Raw genomic sequence first — 25992 nt, 5'->3', positions numbered from 1 at the left:
TCAAAGTTTAGTATTTAGTATTTATCTTCTCCTGTTCTCTCTCCCAACAGATTATCATCCTTCAGCCTCTGAAGACGCCATGCTTATCTGGTTCTCTCATGGCTGTGCCACTATGACGATCGGCCTCCTTCAGCCCCAGCAGATCTTGCTTCTGGCCGTGGCAGTGCTTCTCTGCCCCCTGGATCAAGTGACAGGCCAGGGGTTTAGTGAAAAGCAGTCCCCCTCCCAGGTGCTGCAGAACCTGCTGACACGTTATGGAGACAATGTCACTATCACAGTGCCCCAGCTGCGGTCTCTACTGGCCCACCTTAGCAGGGATCAGAGTGAAGATGAAGTAGACGGCCACCGTGTGGTCGAGACACCAACAATCACACCGCTCAAAACCAACCATTCCAAGGTAAGAGCAAAAAAATATTTGACTTTTTTGCTGTCTCTTTAATGAGAGGCTGCTCCATGATGGTTCAGATGACGGGAGCATATTAAGTTGATACAAATGAAGCAACAATTATAGATAATTACTATGCATTACTCAAGACAAGTATGTTCTTACTGAAGGACTTTGTAATCCATGGAAAGAATAATTAGTATGGACTTGTTTCAAAGTCTGACTCCACAGCTTTGATTTGGTAACATTTTGGATCATGCTGAATGAGAGAGGGAAGCCCTTTAAAGCCCCTGAAAGCCCAAATCTGTACAAGCTTCTCACAATGCCATTACGAGTCCTGTTTATGCAAAAGCGAAAATAAAATCCATTCAAGAATTGGGGGAGCTTCACAAGGAGTGGACTGAGGCTGGAGTCAGGAGCCACTATGCACAGACAAATCCTAGACATGGACTACAGATGTCGCATTCCTCGTGTCAAGCCAGTCCTGAACCAGAGACAACCTCAGAAGCGTCTTACCTGGGCTGTGTAGAAAAATAACTGGACGGTTGCTCAGTGGTCCAAAGTCCTCTTTTCAGATGAAAGTAAATTTTGCGTATCATTTGGAAATCAAGGTCTGGAGGAAGAGTAGAGATGCACAGAACCCACATTGCCTGAAGTCCAGTGTGAAGTTTCCACAGTCAGTGATGATTTGGGCTGCCATGGCATCTGCTGGTGTTGGTCCACTGTGTTTTCTGAAGTCCACAGTCAACGCAGCCATCTACCAGGACATTTTAGAGCACTTCATGCTTCCTACTGCTGACAAGCTTTATGGAGATTCTGATTTCATTTTCCAGCAGGACTTGGCACCTGCCCACACTGCCAAAGGTACCAAAAGCTGGTTCAGTGACCATGGTGTTACTGTGCTTGATTGGCCAGCAAACTCACCTGACCTGAACCTGGGCTTCCATTACACCTGAGCAGTGCCACAGGCTGATCGCCTCCATGCCACGCTGCATTGATGCAGCAATTCATGCAAAAGAAGGCCCAACCAAGTATCGAGTGCATAGAAATTAAGATACTTTTCATAAGCCTGATATTTCTGTTTAAAATATCCTTTTTTTATTGATCTTATATAATATTCTAATTTTCTGAGACACTGAATTTTGGGTTTTCATTATTATTATTATTATTTCACTCTATGTGTAATGGGTCTGTATAATACATGGGTTTCACTTTCTGAAATGAGTGACAAAAAATATTGAACTTTTTCATGATATTCTAATTTTTTGAGCTGTACCTGTATACTACAGCGTTTTCAGTTGTTCCATGCTTACGCGGACATTTCCTGAAACGATCCTGTGTTTACGGAAAATGTTTTCAAATTAAAACGGAAATTTGTTGTTTTTTGTCTCCATGTGGATAAGGCCTCAGTGTAGTTCCTTCTCCGAAAACCTGACTGGAACTTGTCATAGAGGTTGATACTTTTTAACACAGCAGTGAGCTATTGATTAGCCACAAAAGGCAGTTTAGACTATGGGGGGCACCAACACAAACACTTAAAAAAATAGTGGTATAAATAATATACATAAATTGTATATAAATGGATGGGTCTGGTTTCCTCTCACAACTGCCTGTCTAAAATAGGTAATAAACAAACAGAAAAGACATCCCATAATATATATATATACATATATATATATGTATATATATATATATATATATATACATATATATATATATATGTATATATATATATATATATATATATATATTTGGCCTACCTACCATATCAGGAGTAACTTCAGGACTGTATCAGACTAGTATTAAGTGTAAAGTTGACCTATACTGTCAAAAAGGCCATTCAACATGCAAATGAGTCTGACATTTGAAAGATTTAACAAATAAATAACCAAATAATTATTTATTGGAATTATATTTATAATTGGTAGGAATGTATTTTGGTAGATGTTCTTAATGATGATTGATTGTCCTCCACTGACTTTATCTACTTATTTTCTCTCTCTTCACTATTATTATCCCCACATTGCATGTCTCTGTCTCCTCCTGTTGTCTCTTTTCCTTTGTGATCTTTTGTCAATGTTCCTACATTTATAAAGGTTGAAGAGTTTCCGTCATAATCTGCATGTGGACAAGGTTTATTTAAGAGCCTAAATAACTATCATAAATATCGCGAATAGGGTCAGGCTCGATGAGAAACATGCACGCGAGGAATAAAAAGACAAAAGGGGTTGTCCACCAGTTTATTGATCCCAGATGAATGAATTTTAAAATGATAAAAAGATCGTCAGGTGACCCGCGGATGGGCTGCTCAGTCAGTCTGTAAAGGAACTGATCCCCTCCAATATTCATGGCACACCTGCCCCCACACGCCTGTGAGGGGCCGTGCGTATTTCTGCCTTCGGTGTTAAGAAGACCAGGAGGGAGCTGGTGCAGACATGAACCCAACTGTCACTGATTTTAACCATGTTTCCCACCGGTTTGTCAGTTTGCAGCGTGGTATACGGGGGATTACAGGATTTTCCCGCATTACAAGTGTCAGACTTGTTGCGAGAATTTAATAAATTTGCGCAATTGCTGCAATCTAGCGCTGAAATTCAGCACTCGTTTAACTATCTTGGATGTAAAACAAGTGGAGCATCGTTTCATACACAACTTTAGTGGATAAACAAGCTGCACTGGAGATCTGTCTCTCATGATACTGAGTCAAAGCATCCCAGTACACATGTGAACCAGGCTCTGACACGGGGAGGAGGAGACAGGGCTCCAGTGCGTTAGTGAGCGTGTGAGGTTTTCAGCTCTGCTCATGAAGTCAGAAGGAACAAGCAGAAAACCAGGACTCAGAAATTACATACATTCCTGTAAACAAGATAAATAATATAAGGCTATTCAGTTTATTTAATAAAGAGACAAGGTATAGACCTGCTCTATAGGGAAGGTATCCTTAAATGACTTCTGTTGTGATCTGGCACTTTATAGAAAATACAATTGAATAACATTAACTTGACCCTCAAGGGCGGCAGGGGGTGCCGTTGGGGGGACGGGGCGCCCCCCTAATGTAATGGAAGGGGAAACACTGTATCTAGTAATGTTGAGCGATGACTATTAAAAGATTGCATTACAAGGTCAGTATTAGTAAGATATGAATAAGAATCTCAGCCCGAATTTGCTGCAAGCTGGTAGGATTCCATATCCTTTTGCCATGTCTTAGTTCGGAAAAAGAAAGACAAATTCTCTCTTGAAATTAAGTCATTCAGAATATGAGCCTTATTTGCTACAGAGAAGACATTAATTGATCATATTTTAATGAGTGAGTCTGCTTGAAACATTAAGGGTTATTGCGGAGTGTGCAATTGTTCCAACCACTTCCAGCCAAAATTGTGTAGGTTTTCATGTAAACTGGCTGTCATGTTAATTTCACATAATATAAATTGTCTTAAAACAACAATAATATTGTTTATAATAATGAAAACTTATTCATCTAACAAATATATGACACACCTAGAGGGCAGGTGTGGCTGAAAATTTATAGTAACCTAAAACAAAGTCCTTATTTAAAACAATAAAGCACCTTTAATAGATCACCAGATCTTTTTTTTCTTATCTATGTGTTGTTTACATAGTTTCACATGTGGTAAAGAGTGTAGTTTATCAGTACAAACTTCTACCAACAATAGATTTAAGAAGGTATATCCTCAGCCCTGAAGTGAAGTCATATTCTCTGAGGAGCTGCATGTTCATAACACTCCCAGGAGTAAATCTAGCGGCAGTCCTGCCTGGAAGAAACCAGGTCCACTGGTGCCAGACTGCTGAAATGTTATGCATATTTCCCATGCTTTGTGTCCTGGGTAATTGACTCACTTGCTGATCTGTCTTTGAATAGATTAACCTGTGATGTGGTCAGAAAGTTTGTAATACCTCTGTGAAATTAGACAGAACAAGAGGCTAATGTCACTGGATTTTGATAACTGCTTTGTTTACTGCTGTTTTCCTTAAATTAAGCTGAAAATAGAATCAGAAAAAGTCAGTCTTTTTTGTTGGTGTTTGTGACTCAATGAAAAGAAGAAAAACTACAACCATTGACCTTTAGCTGTTACTACACACCTTAATGAGTGAAGCACAGGCACGTGTGTACAGCCATGTGTCTACTGTATTGTTAAACACTGTCTTTGAGACAGGTGTTGCCACATGTGGTTGTCTCTCTTCACACAAAGAATGAGACGTTTAAACAATCATTGAAATCATTTTTTTTGGCTATTGGTGGGAGAGGCAGCCTTTACAAGCTCAATATAATATCCTCAGATGCCCTCCTTGTTTACACCTTTTGCTGACTTTGATTATAAAAATGACTGGAACTGGTAAATCCATTATCAAAACAGGTAATAATTAATGGAGTATTTGGCAGCTAATTGATAAATAGTTGCAGTTTTATTTTATTTTTTTTTCCTTGTATGGCAAGAGGAGTGTCTTTTATTGTGCTGAATCACTCTCATATGTTTGACTTTCATTTTTTATCCTTGGAGATTAAATTCAATCTGTCTTCTGTGTTCCATTGCAGAAATGTTGAAACATTTGGTCTTGACTTTTCAGTGTGACTTTGAAGATTATGTTTCTGGTGGATTAGTTTCAGGAGTTTATTTCATTGTATATTTCCTCTGAAATTTGTCACTCATCCTCTCCTGTAGTTTGTTGTTTAGTTAAAGATTGTCAGTAAACAGTTCAATAAAATGTGAGTCACATCATAATTCAAATCTCAAGTGGCTGAGTCAAGAAGACACCCTACATTTGAATAAGACAGAACCCTTTAGTTAATTTTTAATTATATCAGAATTCATACAGAAGAGATTTAATTTGCCTCGATCTCTTTTTCAAGCACAGATAACTTTTCTGTATATACATGTAGTTAGTGAATGGGAGTAAGCATTTTTTCCATTTAAGTCCCCGTAAAGTAAAATCCTAACTTTGTTTTTTAACACAGTAGATATGTCGGAATGAGGTTGCTGTAAACGTGGAAAAACTGAGTTCAATGTGTTGTGACTGAATTTTTGATGTAGACCATTAAAAAGATCTTCACCTCTTTCTTGGGTTGGTTTAATTTGGGCAAGGGAAATATAGGAGCCTCTAACTTCACAGGTCTTGATAGGGAATAACCCTGCTCCCCTAAGGCTACAATATTATAAAATCACAGAGCATTTCATCTCAGTACAGTCTGTCATTAACTGATGTCACTGCTTTCATTGAACATTAAAAGCCAGCTACATGCAATTTTTTTGTTGGTTGTGAGGTAAATTTGCCAAATCTATCAGCCACTGTGACCTACAGGTCACAAAAAAGAATCATAACAGGAAGGATTTTTTTTTTTTTAATTTGAGAGGATCATATTTTTTCTTATGAGTGGGTGTGGCTTCAGCTTATTCAACCAACACACCTATACCATCCAAGAACAGATATTACTGCCTCATTTTTCAGGATTTTGAAGCTTAGTTTAATAAAGTTAGAGATGTTTTTCATGACTGAAATTTGGCCAGGTGATCCAAACACAGTGGCCTGTCATACAATAAACCTGACACAGAATTTTTTTTTTTTTATCACTTTACAGGGACTTTAATTTAAAAAATCATGCCATAGTCTCAGAACATTTGAAGTAAACACCAGCAGCGTCTTGTTTTATTTTGAAATAATTTTCCATTAAATTTGCAAGATACCTAATCAACTAATTGTTTCATCTCTAGTTGATCTCCATCAAATCTAGTGATATGCATATTATAAAATTTATTCTCTCTCTAGTGAAATGACATGAATTGCCATTTTGCTTGACACATTGCTAGTTGTGTGCAGTTGAAGATGCCCCCTCCCATATAAATGCTGCTTAACTGGTTTGTTCACAGAAAGAATACTGTTGTTAGAATTTCTCACGTGATCATTTGTGTATTGTGTGCATTTTTTGACATTGAAGTGATTGATTTGTTTTCTTTCCTCCAGTGTCTGCCAACAGACACATTAGCTATGTTCAGCATCAGTGAGCAGTCACGGCTGGATGGACGAGGCTTACAGGAGCTGTGTCCCACCATGCTGCAGCAGCTGGATGCAGGCACCTGTAGGGCACATAAAGAGGAGGAGCTGGCCTCCCCCAGGCCCTCAGATGCTGAAGGTAAGCACTGAGCTGTTTCTGATCATTTATCAGCTGTTTGAAGCTGTTAGTCTCTTAATCTAACACTGAGGTAACAACTAAAGTTTCCTTTTATCAACAAAACTGTCAAATGTCCTAAATAGAAAATACATTAGTCCCATTGGCTTTGTTTGTGTTGTCTTAAAGGTACCAAATATATGTTACTGAGCCACATCACTACACAAGATGGCATTTAAGCCTTTTTATTGAACGTTGCATTCACTGTTCTGCTGCAAAAATATCCTCCTTGCTGTAAATCCACAAGCCAATAAAAGCCCCTAACAGATGTAGGATTCAAGCCACCCAAAGATGCCTCTGCCGAGGTTGGCTGTTCATAGTCACTTTCCTTGAAATGATTAATATATTCATAAAATATATTCAGAATTTCCCCTCTGGGGATCAATGAAGTATTTTCTGATAACTTATTCAAAAAAGTATACACATCTTATTCAGGAACCCCATGGCTTAGTGCTGGGAAGACATGTTTTAAGTGACTCTTGTTGCAAAATGCTGGTAATTTTGTGATGTTGGTCTTAAAATGGGAATATGTAGAGAGACGTGAAATGCTGAATAATGTTATATCAATATTTTTCTCTGTACAAATGATGTCTTATGAATACAGTCAGTGATGTGTCCTTTTGATATAGTTTTTAACTTTCAAATTGAACTCTGTTCTTTCAAACTTGATGTGGTTTAGCTTTTCACAGCTCTCTGTCATCTCTCAGTTGTACTTTTAACCATTTTCCTTCTTCTACAGTGAGAACGTCATCATCCTAACTTTTGTATACTAGTTCTTCTCAGTGTTATCACCATTCTTACGTTTTCCAGTTACAATATTTTCACTCAAAACATCAAGTAATGAGACCCTGAAAACACATTTCTGTCTGTTGTGAGCTCCAAATGTAAGCTATTTGTTGCCTAGAGATGGTGCTTTCACAATTTTCCCAAAGGACATGAAAGCCCAAAAAAGCAGGTACAAATAGCCAAACCTCAGATTGCATTTCTCAAATTGGCTTGAAGACCAACACAGCTTTTAGACTCTAAAATCCTGCCTCAATAAACATACCCTATTCGTAGTGGAGATCTCATTCAGGTATCATCAATCAAACAGAAATGCTGCCCGGCTACAAACTGCTCTCCTCTCCTCTGCTGCTTAGCCCCTGTTATTCCATACAGAACTGTACACACCCTGTTTGATGTCCTGGAGAGCCCTGGAGGTGATTTTGGCATCTAAACCTGATGTGAAGTTCCCAGAAATGTGGAGTAAAGCCTAGGCTGTTGTTAGACAAAGACCTTGATAATGACAGAGTTGGAGAATTGGTCAACATATGGGAGGTTCCTCCCTTAAGCCTGCAGTATAACTGCTGTCAGAAAGCAGCATGTTTCTGTATTGTTCTCAGTACATCATTACTTTACCTTAAAAGAAAATTAAGAGATCAGCACAGCAAAGATAAAGGCTGTGCCTTACCCAAGGTTGGACAGATCCAGTCCAAGTTTAACTAAACTTACATAGCTCTTCTGAGATAACTCGCAAAATTTCAGCTGTTACTTTAACTTTCCTCACTTTATCTCACCCTTGGCTGGAAGAAAAGGGAAGTTTTTAGAGCTCTGAGCTTTTGCTTTGGCTCTCCCTCTCCACAGACAAAGTTGTTATCCTTTATCAACCACTGATATGCCCTGAGCTCACTTCAACCCTGCCTCTGTGCCTGAAGGCAGCTTATTTTGGCTCGTGATACAATTTTCTTTGCCGAGACTGTAGAGATCTGCCAGCAGCAGGGTGGCTGATCCCTTGGAAGTTCATCTCTTCTGCAGATCTCATAAAATTATATATCCTTATCTTTTCTTGTGGTCAGAGTGTGATGCTTTTGTGACTTTAGTTTAAATAACTGAAGATTAAATCTGACATTCTATCATAATGTAACTAATCATGTAGAAAACAAACCCACCCTTTTGTAACATTCTCTCTCGTTGTTCAGACAATGCATTAAAAGAGATAAAAAAAAATCCTTTTTGGGCATTCATTCATATACCAAGTGACTGCACTTTAGCACGTAGGTCCATATGATGCATTAATGATACAATATATTGCCAAAAGTATTCGCTCAGCTGCCTTGACTCGCATATGAACTTAAGTGACATCCCATTCTTAATCCATAGGGTTTAATATGACGTCAGTCCACCGTTTGCAGCTATAACGGCTTCAACTCTTCTGGGAAGCTTTTCCACAAGGTCAAGTAGTGTGTTTATGGGAATTTTTGACCATTCTTCCAGAAGCGCATTTGTGAGGTCATACATACTGATGATGGACGAGAAGGCCTGGCTCTCAGTCTCCACTCTAATTCATCCCAAAGGTGTTCTATCTGGTTGAGGTCAGGACTCTGTGCAGGCCAGTCAAGTTCATCCACATCAAACTCTCTCATCCATGTCTTTATGGACCTTGCTTTGTGCACTGGTGCACAGTCACGTTGGAACAGGGACAGGGCCATCCCCAAACTGTTCCCACAAAGTTGGGAGTATGGAATTGTCCAAAATCTCTTGGTATGCTGAAGCATTCAGAATTCCTTTCACTGGAACTGAGGGGTCAAGCCCAGATCCTGATAAACAAGCCCACACCATAATCCCCCCTCCACCAAACTGTACTTGGCACAATGCAGTCAGACAAGTAGCGTTCTCCTGGCAACCGCCAAACTCGTCCATCAGATTGCCAGATGGAGAAGGACGATTCGTCACTCCATAGAACCCATCTCCACTGCTCTAGAGTCCAGTGGCGGCGTGCTTTACACCACTGCATCCGACACTTTGCATTGCTCTTGGTGATGTATGGCTTGGATGCAGCTGCTCGGTCATGGAAACCCCTTCCATGGCGACCTCTGTGCACTCTGTGCCTTATCATCTGCTGACCCTGCTCCATCATTTTACATGGCGTACCACTTCGTGTCTGAGTTGCTGTCGTTCCCATTTGCTTCCACTTTGGTATAATACCACTGACAGTTGACTGTGGAAAGGAAATTTCACGACTGGACTTTTTGCACAGGTGGCATCCTATCACAGTACCACGCTGGAATTCACTGAGCTCCTGAGTAGACCCATTCTTTCACAAATGTTTGTAGAAATAGTCTGCATACCTAGGTGCTTGTTTTTTTTTAAAACTGTGGCCATGGAAGTGATCAGAACACTTGATTTCAATTATTTGGATGGGTGAGTGAATACTTTTGGCCATATAGTGTGTATCTTCAGTGGCAATGTGATATTCTGGCTGATATCCTGACTGATATTCCCTTGGCTCTCTTAGCTTGGTATCCCAGCATGCTCTGTGCTCTGAGGCTGCTGGCAGTAAGACCAACTGGGGGCGATTTAGCCTTGGACTTGGAGGCTACTGCCACATCTTTAACAGCTGTTCTCACTATTGTGGTCATAAACTTGCTTTTAATGGACACAGTATACAGTTTAGCAAATTAATATTGTGATGTACTGATTAGATTGAAACTAATTAATTTGAGGCTAGTGATTACGAAAGAGTGATGATGTGTTGAAGTTCTGTGATCCAGCTCTTGTTTGAAAGACATTTTTCCTATTTTTTGTTAATTTAAAGATATAAAAAGCCAAAATGGTACCAAATGAAGAGCTGTTTGAAAGCAGAAAGACTGGCTCTTGTTACTGAGCTGAGCCAAAAATCCAGATCTTTATAAAGAGCTGCAATTCCCATCACTCTGAGTAAGATGGACATAAATAAAGCCACACTTTTTGTCTACTGGCAAAGTACAGGCAATCATAATCAGTTAACAGGGGGATCCTTAAAACTCACTGGGTGTACACAACAATTCCAGTCCAGATTAAGGCATCCCAGACCACTTCTGCATGTACAGCTTGGGCTTTTGGGTATCAAACCTTTCTCAGTACACACCTCTGGTGCATCCACACAAAGCATAAAGGACTACCACTTGGTATCTGAATGCCCAAATTGGATATAAATCCCTGTTAAAGTATTGTATGGACTGGGTCTCTGATTATACTGTGCCTGCCCTCACAACATGCCCAGCAGCTGTCTTGTGCCTGTCTTTTGAATATTTGTCAGCTTAGCTACACTGTTGTCAGCCTTTTACTCCAAACTGGCTGTTTTTTGTGCGTGTCCTCGGAAACAGCTTTAGATTTTACCATTTCATACTTGGACTGAGATAGATAAAATGTATAAGAATTGTATTTGATGTTTAACATTGTTGTAAGTGATAACTTTTCGTTTCATTTACATGAGATTAGTTATTGATTTATCAGCTGCTTCATGCTCTATGAATAGATATACAAGTAAAGTTTACCCATGAAATAAAATTAAGAACTTAAATTGAAAAAATTCAAATTTGAGCAAAATGATGTGGATAGATAACCATGTGGTTGAATTTAAAAGAAAAAGCTTGCTTTTTGTTCTTTTAATGCTCTACATTCACTTTGCTTTTCTACATTAAGCATGGGAGTTTGTTTTAAAGTTCCACTTCTCTCCTCCATCCCCTCACCTGTCACTCAAACCACCAGTGTGGGGCTTTTCTTTCCTGAGTGTGAGTGTGATCAATGCCTTCTCCCTCACTGGAGTCTTCATCGTCCCTCTCATGAGAACCCGTTTCATGAGGCACATACTCGTCTACTTCATCGCTCTTGCAGTCGGCACACTGTTCTCCACTGCCATCCTCCAGCTCCTGCCAGAGGTTTGCCATCCAGCTATCCATACCTAAACACCTTTCTGTCTACATGTTTTTATCTCTGCATCTTTTCACAGTGCTTCCTTTTTGCACTTCTCAAGAAACAAACACAAAATCTACTTGAGTTTACTGTAAGGTTGTTAATGTTTATAAAACTTGTGCACCTTTGGCCCAGAGCTCCTTTTGTCTGTCATGTGGTCACATCTATTGCCCTGCTTCCTGCCTTTGTTTTCTTGCTGTAATTTTCTAACGCTCCACTAAACAATGCTATTCATTTTTCCTGTACTCTCACTGCACCAGCAATCATCAAGGGAAATGTTTGAACTTGGTTTTCTAATCTGCACTTTTCTCAGAATTGAAATCTAGGCCAGTTGTGTGGTTTTTCTCAGATAAATCCGATCAGTTTTCTCTTACACTGCATGTGAAATGGCTAAACAGCCCCAAAAGCAGGTTTCCCAAACTCAGTGGATTCATAAATTTCAGTGTGTTTAAGAGAATTTGAAGTACAGTGTCCTTCAGACTGAAATGTGATCCCTCCTTAGCAGTGCTCTTTTCACTGCTGTTGGGCTATTTAAAGTTCATTGCCCCCCCTTTTGTGTCTGAAGAGAATAGCTAGTGTGCACCCTGAGGCTAGGACAGTGCTACAGATGCACCAGAGTGGACCAGGACAAAGTGTTTGCCTGTGTTTGTAATTTAACTTAATCACTTAACTATTTACAAAGAAATGCATGGGTCTGACAGATTGCTTCAAAGGACAACAAGCTGTATTCTTCTGTGCAAATGAAAGGCGATGTCACTTCTGTTGATCAGTGGACAAATGGCCCTGTTTCCCTTTTTTTTTTTCCAGGTTGATTTTATTTTAATTCTCTTTTTCCCAGGGGCAGGTCTGGTTGGTGTTCTTTAAATTTTGATCCTCTACTGTACTTGTGGTGATTAATCTGGTGAAATCGGTTCCTAACTGCCTGTCTGTTTTTACTTCTTTTCTCCCTCTCTCCTTTCCGTCAATCAGTGTGGGGTTATGGGATCCTTTGTGTCACACTTATCTCTCTGTGTTCGTTGGTGGGGGCCAGTGTGGTACCCTTCATGAGGAAAACCTTTTACAAGCGGCTGCTGCTCTACTTCATAGCCCTGGCCATTGGCACGCTGTACTCCAACGCCCTGTTTCAACTCATCCCAGAGGTAGTATCGGTGCTACTGTGACTCACAGAGCTGCAGCTCCCTCACTTAGCCTCAGCTGTGCAGGGTTTTAAATAGTCTCAAGAAAGAAGATAACTTGTTGTGTGTCACAAATTTAAAGATGCTCTTATTGGCAGAACTGAACATTAGGGAACACAAGGCTGTTTTACCAGCCTTTTACACTCGTAGATTTGTGGTTGCTAAATGATGAAATTCAGTAAGTGAAGCTTTAATAAGCAAAGCATTGATGTTATGTTGTCATGTAGACAGGAGTTTAAAGTCAAAGGGTGTGTCCCAACAATTTGTCTGTCTAGATGGCATTTTAAAACATGAAGTTCAAACCCATTAGGCCAGATTTACACTAGTGGAGTTAGTCATGCATCAACATGTGGGTTAAATCATAAAAACCTGACTGGTGAAGAGGTTTGATTTATCTGAAGTCTGAGTAGAGGCATTATGTCTATAATTTAACTGTTCCATCACATCAGAGCTTCCAGTGAAATATCTTTGCAGTATCTTTAATTCACATCAGGTCTTTTAGATGTCACTTTTTTTTCCCCAAAGACAAAAGACACATAGCTGGGTGACATTTTCAACCGGGATAAACATGCTTTTTGATCAGCAGCTGCAGCAACATGTTTTCTCTCTCTTGTTTTTAGACAGCTGACTGCACAGCCTTGACCACATTAGATTTCAAAACAAGCAATTCACTGATTGCTCAATTCGTGTCTTAAATACCCCTGCTAAATCATGTTTATTATAGTTTTCAGTTTTTTAGATCACACCTTATTTTAAAATCATTCTCTTTGTTTAATGTAAGGCATTACTGATGCAGTATAAATATTAATCACAAGCTGACCTCATCTTATTTTCTTAACTTTAGGCTTTTGGTTTTGACCCCATGGTGGATTTCTACATGTCCAAGTCTGCTGTGGTGTTTGGAGGATTTTACCTCTTCTTCTTTACTGAAAAGGTCCTCAGGGTACTTCTCAAACAGAAAGACCGGGTGAGTACATGTCACGACTTTTGCAGCAAAGGTTTACATCACACATCAAAGCTTTTTATTAGATTCTGGGATAGATTTTTCTTAAGATTTTCTTTGGGGCCTTTATGCTACTTTTAATAGGACAATTGAAGAGGAAGTAGGGTAAACATGTGTCAAAGGGGTGAGCTGAAGTTTGTGCCTATGAAAGTATTCACCCAATTGGATGTTTTACCCTTTTATTGATTTTATAAATCAATTATGATCAATATAATTTTGCCTTTTTGGCACAGAAAATTACCAAAAACAACCCTCTTAAATGTCAAAGTGGAAACATATTTCTACAAAGTTATGTCAATCAAACAAAAATCTGAAAGGTCAAATTTGTGATAGCATAAATATTCACCCCTTTTAAAGTGACTAGCCCAATTCATTGGTTCTAGTTGTCTCACATTTAGTTAAATGGGGATCACCTGAGTGCAGTGAATGTGTCTCAAGTGATTGAAGTATAAAGACAACTGAGTCTGGAAGGTCAAGCCACTTGTTAATTTGTATTCCTTGTGGGGAACGCAGATAGCCTAGCGGTCTAAGGCGCCATGTACACGGGCGGCCAGAGTTTGAATCCGGCCCGTGGCCATTGGCCGCGTGTCTCTCCCCACTCTCTTTCTCTGTCCAATGTCCTCCTCTGTGGAATAAAGGCACCAAAAGGCCAAAAATAAATCTTTAAAAAAAAAACATCAGTATTCCTTGCCACCATTACCCCATGAATACAAAAGAACACTCAAAAGAGACTTAGAGGAGTGGTTATTGAAAAGTATTAGTCAGGGAATGAATACTAAAAAAGAAATCAGAAGCAGTACAGTAAAATTGGAGTAAAATTACAGTGTCCTGATGTGATATATGAAATACTGACTTGAGGGGGATGGATATTTATGCAGTCACTTATTTTACATTACATATTTTTGTTTAATTGAAATTAGTTTATAAAAAATTTGTTTTCACTTTGACATTAAACAGTTTTTGTGTCAAAAAAGCAAAATTAAATTGACCATGATTGATTTATAAAATTAATTAAAGGGTAAAACATCCAAGGGGGTAAAAACTTTTTTAGCCACTGTATGTAGCACCTGCTTCACCGACTTAGCTAAACCAGCGCCTCTCTTAGATAGAATGTTAAATTGTAACCATGTAGTAGAACTCAACAGTCCTGCATAGGGGTGCACCGATCGATCAGCCAAAATCGGAATCAGCGCCGATTTCATTAATTTTGGGGGATCGGTGATTGGCTGATACTTAGATAAGATTAGTGGATAAGATCGGTTTCATATGTACCTCTACCTGCTAAAATGTGAAAAATGAAAGACTAAAGGAAGTGATATAATTTAGTAGTTTGGACAGCAATGCTTTAAACTTTTCATTTATATTTGAGAGAACTACCTCATGTGCAGTTAAAACAACAAGTTTGTATTGTTTCACGGGTATTGTTCAATGTTTTTCAATAAAATAAGATTGGTACATTGAAGGTGTATGCTGTCAGTTATAAAAAAAATAAAATCGGTATCGGCCAAAATCGGAATCGGCAGGTCAGGCTTTTTAAAGATCGGTGATCGGCCAGAAAATTGCAATCGGTGCACCCCTAGTCCTGCATGTTAACAGCATGTGGCAAATGTTGATGATCTTGCCCTAATTCTTGCAGCTTTAAAACACAAAATCTGGCTGATTAATGATAGCTTTCAGAGGATTTTTGATGTGGGCATATGAAAATGTCTAGAAAATTAATCATAAGTAAATGCATTGGCAAGATGACAAAGCAAGAAACAGAAGTGTTCAAAACAGTCTGGAAAAAAGTTCTTAACCCCAACTAACATAAGTAATTCTCCAAACTTCATTTACCACTGATTTTATTATTGAAAGGCAACAATATAAAATTCATAACATAATGTCTACAATGATAAAGCTAAGGAATGAATCACTGTGATGCACTTGATTCTTATGTCATGTTTTATTTGGATATCAGCGGCAGGTTAAGCAGGTTGAACAAATGTTAGAAGAAGAGGCATAAGGGTGGTGTGTCGAGTTCAAGGTTGTGCCCTCAGGAGCTCTGATGCACTTCCCATCTTGAAAGGTCAACAAATTATTTTGGTTTGCCACACCAGAGATATTTAACTTTGGAGAACTATTTAAGAACATGATTTTGTGCGTGTCAATCAATGCTCTATTAACAAAAGACTAAGAGCAGAAGTTGAACTTTGCCCCAGGGATTCTGGTTGAGGATGTCCATTCTTCCCTTATGTTAGTTGTACTTCTGCAAAGAAACAAAAGTCATTGTGGGGGAAAAAGAAACAATGGAGGACTCAATTTTAATAACACGTGAAAATGTAATAACCTGTAGAATTAAGTCATCATTTAAAAATGCTATTGACTCTTTCCATCTACTTGTGCTTCTTTTTAAATATTTTTATGCTTTTTACTGTTGTCTGGACAAATTAAACAATATTTTATCCTTATACTTCTTTTCAACACTCAACAGGATTAAATTGAAAAGCTAATATTTGAAGATATTTATAGGAAAATGTATCAAATGTTTGCCTCTAAAATGTCATCCATCCCTTTCTTATAATTGAAGGGTTTTTCCAGAAATTGCTGATATGTGAAGTGTATATATTAATTACAGAAGTTTTAGTTCTTTACTTTCTACTTTACAGCTAGATTTGTTCCTACTGTTCTCTTATACACAGTATCAGAGTCTGGACTGTGCCATGATGTGGGTAGTTGGTGGTAAGTTCTGAATTTAGGTTAGACTGAACTGCTCCGCTGTGTCTGGTTTTTGGCACTTGGCCTCTTGGCAGCGGTACTGTGGCTGTTTATTTGCAGAAGTGCAGTTGTGGTGCAAGTGGCACTTGAACGTCTCAGAGCTGAAAAATGAATCTCCGACACACTTTGTCAAAAGGTCATCATTGTGTAAACCTACATTTTTCACCTCTGTATAATGTCTATATGTTAGTGTTTAGAAGACCTAAGCTATGCGTTTTCCTTTCGTTTTTCTGGGCTGCTGGTTTGATTCTCAAAAAGCATCAAGAAATGCAATCAGGGTGATTTAGGGACAGTTGCTCCACCTTGTGGTTAAAGCAATTTGAGCCATATGGTCCAGCTAGCCTACTTAACAGCTCACACATCAACCTGTTGATCCTATTACAGAGCCTCTCTGAACCAGATTGACACCTGCAGTGCTGCTTCTAGGCTTTTCATTTTTTGAAAAAAGTCCTTTAACAATTACATATCAGCCCCTGGCAATAATTTCAAGAGTACATCACTGTGTTGAATAGAAGGAAGAAACAGGGTTGTATCATTGCGATACTGTCCCTGTTAACAGACAATTTGTAGGTTTCATTTGGTTGTTTGAAGAGCTCCACCTCAGCTTAAAGGCTCCCTGAGAGGTTCTGCCCCAGACAATATTATCCTTGAGAGGATGAGTTGTCTTTTTTTACCTGTTCTTTAGTCCTGGTTAAACCATTGAGAAAATCAGTCTCAAGAGAACTGTGATTGGTTAAATTTGTACATGTTTTCATTTACTTTAAAAGTGTAAATTAAGGATTAGTCTGAGATTGGAAATAGTAGTATCTATGCTCTTTATGATAAATCCAAGTAGCAGGAAGAAACGCACTGCTTCATCAAAAAAAAATCTCCAACCATCCGCCTGGATGACACAAAGATCTAATCAAAAGTGCTAATTTGTTAAGTGTTTAGTCTTATTATTTTTGGCTGACCACTGAGGTCAGCCCTACACATGGCGACTAAATGCTGGCAGTAATGGCTGCCTCCACTGTGTTAACTAGAACCATACATACATTACCCCTCACATGGTTTGTCTATGTGTTCCTGTAAAGCGTCCTTGGGTTTCTTGAAAGGCACTATATAAATTCAAGATATTATTATTATTATTATTATTATTATTATTATTATAATACAGAGTTGCGCTATGGGCGGGGTTTACTTGTGATGAAATCCCTGTAATGGCTGCCTCCACTGCTCTAAATACTCAGATTTAACTTTAGCCTCTGTTTAACCAGAACTGGGCCACATTTCTGTATGACAACGAATAAAAACAACCCTATAAGCTTTTCATGTTGGGAAAGATGATTTTACTCCGCTGCTGACCTGCTTTGGCATGACTATGTGATATTTAAGGGGAAAAGGTAACTTGTGTAAATGCTTGTGTACACTGGCTGTTCGAGGAGCAGTTAGCTCTGAATTAATCGCAGCAGCACTTAGTCAAAACTGGACGTTTCTTTATTTAAACAAGTGAAGGCAGCAACACTGAAAGCTTTCTATAACAGAAAGGGTGATTTTGCTCTTCTGCCAAACCACTTTAGCGTGAGTGTGTGATGGTTAAAGGGGGAAAGGGTTGCTTGTTGTACTTGTATTTACGGCCTGCTAGCTGAACGTTAGCTTGGCCTTAAAGGGACCAACACATTTCTTCATCACAGTTAGCGATGAGAGCAAAACGGAAAGCTTTCTGCGACAGAAAACGATGCTATTGCACTTCTGCTGCCCCGCTTTGGCATGACTATGTGATAGTTATGGGAAAGGTTTGTTGTTGTATACAGCTAATGAGTTGTTGTGTCTAAGCTAATGACTCTAGCAGGCCTGCTAGTAGAGTCATTAGCTAGGACTGAGCCGGTGGGCTCGTCCCATTAGCTGTTAGCTTGGGCAACGATAAACTAAGTGGATGCTCATTGTCGGTGTTGTTAAATCCAGAGCATAGAGCCACACCGACAGCTTGTCTTGTGCAGAAGAGAGGTTTTTGCTCTTTTCCTGTAGTCTTGTCTTCCCTTTCTGCAATAATAGCAAAGAATACAGAGAGCGTCAGCTGAGTCGATGTGTGTCTGTGTTTAACCAATCAGATGCGGTAGAACAAAAGCAGGAGGGGAGGGGGATGACGCTGCTCAGGGTTCATCTCCACAAACACAGAAGGAGCCAGACAGAGAGAGACAGGGTTACATGTAGCTTTTTACATTTCAGTAACCACTTACTATAACTTTGGCTAAAACTAATAAACTACTATCAATCATGACAAATTCACTCTGCCAGAAAACACATTTCCGTCAGACGTTTCAACAGGCATCCCAGATAGTTGAGGTCAGCCATGTACTAGGTTTTAACCTAGTTTTGTTTCTCTGTGTATTTTAGAGTGATATTAGTATGACAATATTATAATATTAGAACATATTGCCTGTTAAGTCTCTGTGAATTATAGATCAGAGCAGTAGACTAACTAAAGTTCCCCTGCAGAATTATAGTTTGCCTCAGAATCAAGAAAAATTAAATCAAAGCCTTTTTAAACAGCATTTGCTTTGTTAGAATTTGCATAAAGTCATTTGAGTTTCCAGCTGTTGTCCTTTCCTCTTGAAGACAAAAACATGCTGTCGTATTAAATGCTTTAGCTGCACTAAAAGAGCACCTCTGTCTAATGGCTCTCCATTAGTCTATTTTTTGTACCACATTATTTATTTGCCATTTATCGGCCTCTATGTCTCAGGGCCATGGTCACAGCCATTACCCTGGCCCAGATCATTACTCAACACCTGACGGGGATGTGGACAGAGTGGAGAAGGAGAAGCTGCAGCAGAACGGAGCAGCCACCGGTTTGGCTCTGGGCAAGGTGGACTTAGGGGAGGGAGAGCTCATGCTGAGTCCTGCACAGACTCCAGAGGTAAGGCGGGGGGAGACTTATACCTGGATTTTATGTTTTTTAGTGATCTGTTTGAGGGTCCTATTTTTTTTTTCAAAGTACAGTAGATGGGGTTTCATCAGTGGGAATGAGTTCATTATTGGGTCAAATTAAAAATGAAAGGAATGCTTACTTAAAAGACACTATCCTAAAAAAACTCAGTATTTCAAGGTGATTTTGAAACCAAAACCCTAATCACATGGTGTTGGCACCCTAGATGAGTATTTTTGTGTTCAACTGCACCCTGGTTTAGACTTTAAACATTGATTTGATGGAGAAAATGGGGGCAGAATCCCCTAACCCTTTCTAGTGAGAACTAGTTTATTTTAAACACCGCATACCTTATCAGCATATTAAACCTGTTACAAATGCTGTACTCTTCCCATCCATGCAAAACTGGGGATACATGATCAAAAATCTGTCTTAAGAGCATTTTCTTCTCCTCTAGATAAACATGATCTGGTTTATAATGTGGTATTAACTTTTGGTGGGTCACCCTCTCAGGACTCCCAGAGCCCAGACAGCGGGGGCCACTCTAGCAGCAGTGGTGGCTGCTATTGGTTAAAGGGGACAGCATACTCTGACATTGGCACACTGGCCTGGATGATCACATTGAGTGACGGCCTGCACAACTTTATTGATGGCTTGGCAATTGGAGCATCCTTCACTGCCTCTGTCTTCCAGGGCATCAGCACCTCTGTGGCCATCCTGTGTGAGGAGTTTCCACATGAGCTAGGTTAGTCTGGAATTTTAACCTGTTATGTTTTCTTTATTTGGTTTACCTCCAAACACAACCTAAGATGGACAACTTACCAAACTGTGGAAAAGAAAATGCACAAGTTTTTGAAAGTTTTTCTTGTCTGATGCTGTTTTTTTTCTCTTTCTGTCATCAGGAGATTTTGTGATCCTGCTCAACGCTGGTATGAGCATACAGCAAGCTTTGTTCTTCAACTTCTTGTCAGCATGTTGCTGTTACCTGGGGATGGGCTTTGGCATTCTTGCCGGCAACAGCTTCTCCCCTAACTGGATCTTTGCTCTAGCAGGAGGAATGTTTCTCTACATCGCTCTGGCAGATATGGTCAGTGTTTTGGGAAGAAATGTGGTGCACGAGCTGGAGGGGTGGATCTGTTCTTGTAGGAGTTTTTATGCTAAAGCAGGGTTGTTTTTGCAGGAAATCATTGCTTTAATTCATGGAGCTGGAAGAAGTGATTTGCATTTTAACAAGATTAAAGTGTTTCTGCTTGGTTGCACTAGAAGGAAAGTAAAATGATAAAAAAAAATAGGAATTTTTAAATCTCTGGCTTAAAATGCCAAGAAAATTAGAGATGGTGCAAGTACACAACAGAGTTGATTCTTTAATGCAAATTAGCAGCAGTGCAAGTTACTTTTAAATTTTTAATTCATTGTTTGACTGGATAAAGATGGATATTTTTTAAAGTACCATTAAAAGAAAGTTAGGGGAAAGGGCATGCAAAACGCTGTTTGGACTTGTAATTTTATCATTTCTGTACCTTCAAGTCTCTTTTGTTGTCCTTCACAGATTTTCCCCCGTTAAGGGCGTATTGTTATAAATCCATTTTCATAGAGCCACACACTGAATACAGGAAACACAATTTGTTTTACAAAAGCACCAATGAAAAGAAATCAGCGGGATTTTACAATACTTACTGAAAAGGGATGTGCTTTGCAGTGTCAGGATTTGTTTCAAATTCAAATTCAAAAAAACTTTATTTGTCCCCGGGGGGCAATTAAAGGCACATAGAGCAGCAAGTAACAACAATATAGAAATTCAGTCAACCACTGCACATAGACAATAAGGCTAATGTTCAAAGTGCTAAAATACTAACTATAGAAAGTAGCACTACTACCAAACAATAAAATAGGGGAAGAAATAAGGGAAGAGAGAGAGAGAGAAAGGGAGAGAGAGAGAGAAGGAGAGAAAGAGAGAGAGAAAGGCGAGGGAGAGAGAGAGAGAAGGGGAGAGGGAGAGAGGAAGAGAGGGAGATATAAAATAGTTATTGCTGAAGAATTAATATACTAAAAATTTTCTCAATACTGGAGACCAGCATCATGGGTGCAAATTGGCACTAGTCAACATAGTAAAACCGCAGATATATTGGCCAAATAAGTAGTTTTTCTCATTGGAGATGGATATAAAAGATGATCTTGACTTGAACTTCATAAGAATGGTTTTCTTTTCAAGTGTCTTAGTTGTCAGTGGCATGAGTGCCCCGATAATGAAAAGTAGTATTCATGAGCATCAGTGCTCCTATTTGACATTCTTATTACTTAAAAACGTTCTTTCTTTTTCTGTTTTGTTCTCAGTTCCCAGAGATGAATGAGGTGAGTCGTGAGGAAGAAGACGCAGGCGGCAGTAGTTTCCTCCTGACCTTCGCCATCCAGAACGCCGGCCTGCTGACGGGCTTCGCCATCATGTTCTTCCTCACCACCTACTCTGGACAGATCCAGCTGGGCTAGCAGCAGACTCCTCTGAACAAACAGCAGCTCTTACCAGTGTGAAATTAAACTGAGATGTTAGCTGGTTTGAACTGGTTTAAACTGACCCCAAGCGGAGGGATGAAGGCAGGAAATTTGTGTCTTTCTGTTCCTCCTATTGTCTCAGTTTTCATGATCTTGGCATTTGGGGAGTTTGGCTGCTGTGCGGCCAGTGCACTCTTCTTTCCGCTATTGAAAATATCTGCGAAGCTGGTTGTGTGCAGTTTCTCGATGCAGTAGAGCCCAACTTTAGAAACCATTCCTGCTCCTTTACAGTCATAGAAATATTCCCTAAGCAGGATTCAGTCTGAAGAGGTGAGCTAAGGACCTGAAACTCCCTCAACTCTGAACGCTGACCCATGTGCAATATCCACCCAGTCACTGAAATCTTTGTCTGCTCTCCAGACGATCGCTTTAGATTTTCTCCTTTCCTCAGTGGAAGTCATTGAGCCTCAACAGTCATTCAGTAGATACAGAATATCTATAACATTTATCCTCGAAGAGCTTCCTCAGGAGGAGGGGACAGCACAATCAGGTTTCAGCAGCTGTATTATTAATATCCTGTAGTCTTTGTTCTTCTTTTCCCCTCTCTACCCTTTATTCATTTTACACCAAATACAAATCTTCATGGACCTGAACTGGATTTCAATCAAGTCTCAACTCTCAGCTGGGCTTTGTTTTTAGTGTGTTGATGTTATATTTTTGTAAAATGATCCACCTTTTGAAGACCAAATACGGGCCGACCATTAAGAATGGTAAAGGGCTACACAGTGGTGTTTGAAGGGCACACCTTTACTCTCCTCTGTATGGATGTGAATTCATCCTCAGCATGCTGGCAGAAATGTCCAAAATCTGAGTCAGACACTAAAAGTGACTTCAAGTCCAGAGTTTCATATCCAGTTTTATCCAGTTAAGATGCAGCAACAGTGAGCATCCACTTAGTTTACCACCTGTGCCCTTCATTAATATAGCATTAAATATTTAACTTGTTTTTAATTCCTTTTATTATCAACCTCGAAGTGCAAATATCTGGTCTTGGTACATACTATAGACTATTTTCCATTTTACTGTACATTATAGTTCTACAAAATACTGTAAACTGACTCTTTAAAACATGAACACTTAGCCTGCTGGTCTATGACCCTATGCACACTGATCATATATAATTATAGATTTAAGTTAAATACCATTTTAGTAAGTAATTACAAAACCTTTGACACCTTTAAAGTAACTTTATGGCCAAAAATATGTGGACAGGCTTCCGGTTATGCAGAAATATTTTTTTTATTTTGACGGTTTTCTAGGGTTGTGCTTGCATCTGTTTATGATCATGATTTTTATTGTTGTATTTAAGTCAAAGAGCTAAGGGTCCATTTTTTCAGAATAGAAAATACTTCAATATAAAAAAAACCCTACAAGTTTATTTTAAAACACTGACCACTCTCTGAAGGTATTTCCTCAAACCTCAGTGACTCTTACAACCATGTATATGAAGAAGATATTCTCTCCTTTCACTGTCACTGTGCAGACTTATTAGCGTCAGGGAAAGGCTTTGTATTAAGACATCAAGAAAAATAACTTAAAAACATATACAATGCACCAACAAGTCAGTACTGATCCATTTCCTGATTAATGAAATATTCAGATTACTGTTTCTCCCCTTTAATGGTTATCCATTTGAATAGAATACAGAATATTCTTGTGGTTTTTAGTCGATTTTAAAAATAATTTGAAATGAGGTTTGGAAAAATAGTCATTATTATTGTCATTATTGCTAAATTATTCATCAGTTTTTTACTTGCTGAGGGATGATTGGTAATGAAAATAGGTGCTGAAATAAAAAAAATATATATAACATACAATCATATGAAATGATACATCACTCTGAGATTTCATCAGTTTTTGCCAGCATTTTGGCAAATTTAATTTCTTTTTCATATTACAAAGCCTCTGTGTTCATACAATTATTTTTCCTCCTTCCTTAAGAACTTGTAGCCCCATTAAGTCCCCACGTTTTAAAGGAAGTGTAAAGTCTTAAACCAAAGGATTAGAGGCTCTACGGCTTTGATTCACAGTATGATTCACAGATCTGACGTGCTTAACATATTGTGTCCACAAACTTTTGGCCATGTCTGAAAACTTACATTTTTGAGGAGCCGGTTGATCTGTAACGTTTATTGAAGTTTAGGGACCACTTTTTTGTTTTTTAAGTGAATCCAATCACATTACAGTCTGAAAACTGTAACTAAGGTAGTAAAAGCTGAACACGTGATGACTACATCCATGTTTTTTCTGCTGCATGCACCACAAATCAGTGAACGTTTCTGCTGACCCATATTTACTAATATTTTACTTTTTTTTTTTTTCAATATGAAGAACTTCAAACTGAGGACAGTGATCCATTACCAAAACATAAATTTTGAGTTTGAATTAGAATAGAATAGATTATTTCTTCTTTGTTAGATAGAAACTGGAAGCCATTATTGGTCAAATATTTATGGACCGACCTTATGAATCAAAGTTTCTGTTGTTGGTGGTAATGGAAAACCATCAATCCCAGTACCTTGAGGTATAATATAACTGCTGCTTGATTTGTATGATAAAATGGAGATTATTTATTGTTGTTTGAGCCATAAAATATTTATTTTATGCTTTACACCAACAAACAGTGTTCAGTTTACTGTCACATTGAAAGCCATGAAAAAAGAAAATATCTCAACCTTTTTGTTTGTTCCTTTTCTTTGTTTTAGTTGAAATAAATGGGACAGGCGCCAGATTACATATGAAACCTTTACTGCTTTAGATATTTACCTCCATAGTAGAGTTTATATACAGATACAGAACTTCTGCAGTGTTATGGCAGATTAAACCTCATTGTGTCAATGTAACACAAACCAGAAGATACATTCAGGAGCACAAAGACAAAAATACAGCTTCATTGGTGAAAAAATTCTCATTGAAACAAAAATGTATTTTTTTCATCATCAGTCCACCAACCAATGACTGACTGACTGGAGATTTTGATAACTTATGGATGTGCATTTTAAACTATAAATGCCCATTTTCAGAGAAAAAAATGGTACCTAATGTAATTTATTAGAATCTTCATCAGCCTTCTCTGTGTGTCATGGGAGTCTTGATTTTTTTGTTTTTGTTTTATAAAACATCCTTTTCCAAGAAAGCCATGTGTCTTGTGCGGTCATTGATTGATTCTGTATATTCAATGTTTATGGTCTCTTCATTTTTCAGGATTCAATGCATATTTTTACTGATTTTCAGAAGTGAAATGAACACTTAAACCTGAATATAGCTATTATAGTCTACTTTCATATTTCCAGACAACAAGCTCAATCTTTCAAGTTGTAGGATCAGTAATTGAAGATGCCTCTTGTAACTAGGCCTACCCTCAGAATTGACTGGGCCCCTGTCAAACTCCGTAAATGGGCCCTTCTCAGTTGTGATTTATTTATATTTATGCATGTGTTGGACCAGTAGCATTGGTTCTAGCATCCTTGCTAACAGTTATCTCATCGTGGAGATGTTAGTGTTTCAGGCTATTAGTGGGTCTGATGTTTAAATTGCATAATTTTGCCAATTTTAACACCTGTTCACCACTTTTTCCACTCTTTTTTGCCACTTACAGTCCATTTTCACCACACTTTTTGCCAATTTAAACCCATTTGTTCCACATATTGCCACTTTTAACCTCCTTTTGCCACTTTAAAACAATTCTTGCCACTTTTTTAACTACCATTTTTGTATCATTTTCCAAACGCTGTGTAGAGCTTTACCAAACGGATGTGTGAAAGAAAATCATCTGGCATGTCATGTTAATTTTCTTTTGCTTGAACATTACTATAAAGAAAAAATAATGCCATAAAGCACCCACCTACTACTGGGTCAAGTTTACCCCCTGTCGCAGTCAATGCTTAAAGCATGTTCCTTTTAACTGAGTGATTATTGAGCATTCAAATCAAACACATCTCTCAACTTCATGTTGAATATCTTTTAATTATTATTTATCCATTTTAATTATTATTTATCCATACACATACATTTACTAGTTACAACTAAAAATTGAGGTTTTCTCATAATCTTCAGTACTCTGTCTTAAATTGGCAGTTCATTAATGAACTACTTTAAAATCCCATTGAATGTACTTCACAATTTACGTTATCAAAACTGGGTTTGTTTCTGATAAAAGTCCATCATGCAATTTATGTGTCCATGTTTTCATGAATAAACATGCAGGAATTGATTAAAATATGAAGTTAATTGCTGCACCATTACATTGAAAGAAAACCCTTGAGTGAGATTGACTAAACAAAACAGATACATGAGATCATGAAATAAAAAATACATCTT

At 38.5% G+C, this 25992-nt stretch overlaps 1 protein-coding gene across 4 annotated transcripts in view; it reads left to right on the top strand.

The window, feature by feature from the left end:
- Nucleotides 1–24808, top strand: part of slc39a14 (solute carrier family 39 member 14) — a 39897-nt gene extending 15089 nt beyond the window's left edge. For 3 of the 4 annotated variants that reach the window (XM_041787054.1, XM_041787055.1, XM_041787056.1), the window contains 8 exons: nt 51–397; nt 6365–6533; nt 12252–12421; nt 13302–13424; nt 18940–19113; nt 19636–19867; nt 20025–20209; nt 21457–24808. In XM_041787054.1, coding sequence (XP_041642988.1) covers nt 80–397; nt 6365–6533; nt 12252–12421; nt 13302–13424; nt 18940–19113; nt 19636–19867; nt 20025–20209; nt 21457–21609 — 1524 coding nt within the window. In that variant the 5' untranslated portion in view covers nt 51–79 and the 3' untranslated portion in view covers nt 21610–24808. Of the gene's footprint in view, nt 1–50; nt 398–6364; nt 6534–11078; nt 11249–12251; nt 12422–13301; nt 13425–18939; nt 19114–19635; nt 19868–20024; nt 20210–21456 lie in introns of all 4 variants that reach the window. The other variant, XM_041787057.1, reaches the window with a different exon arrangement.
- The last annotated feature ends 1184 nt before the right edge of the window (nt 24809–25992 follow it).

The sequence above is a fragment of the Cheilinus undulatus genome, linkage group 5, assembly GCF_018320785.1.
Source record: "Cheilinus undulatus linkage group 5, ASM1832078v1, whole genome shotgun sequence".
NCBI lineage: Eukaryota > Metazoa > Chordata > Actinopteri > Labriformes > Labridae > Cheilinus > Cheilinus undulatus.
The sequence above is the reverse complement of the archived record's forward strand: the minus strand, read 5'-3'. Positions and strand labels throughout refer to the sequence as shown.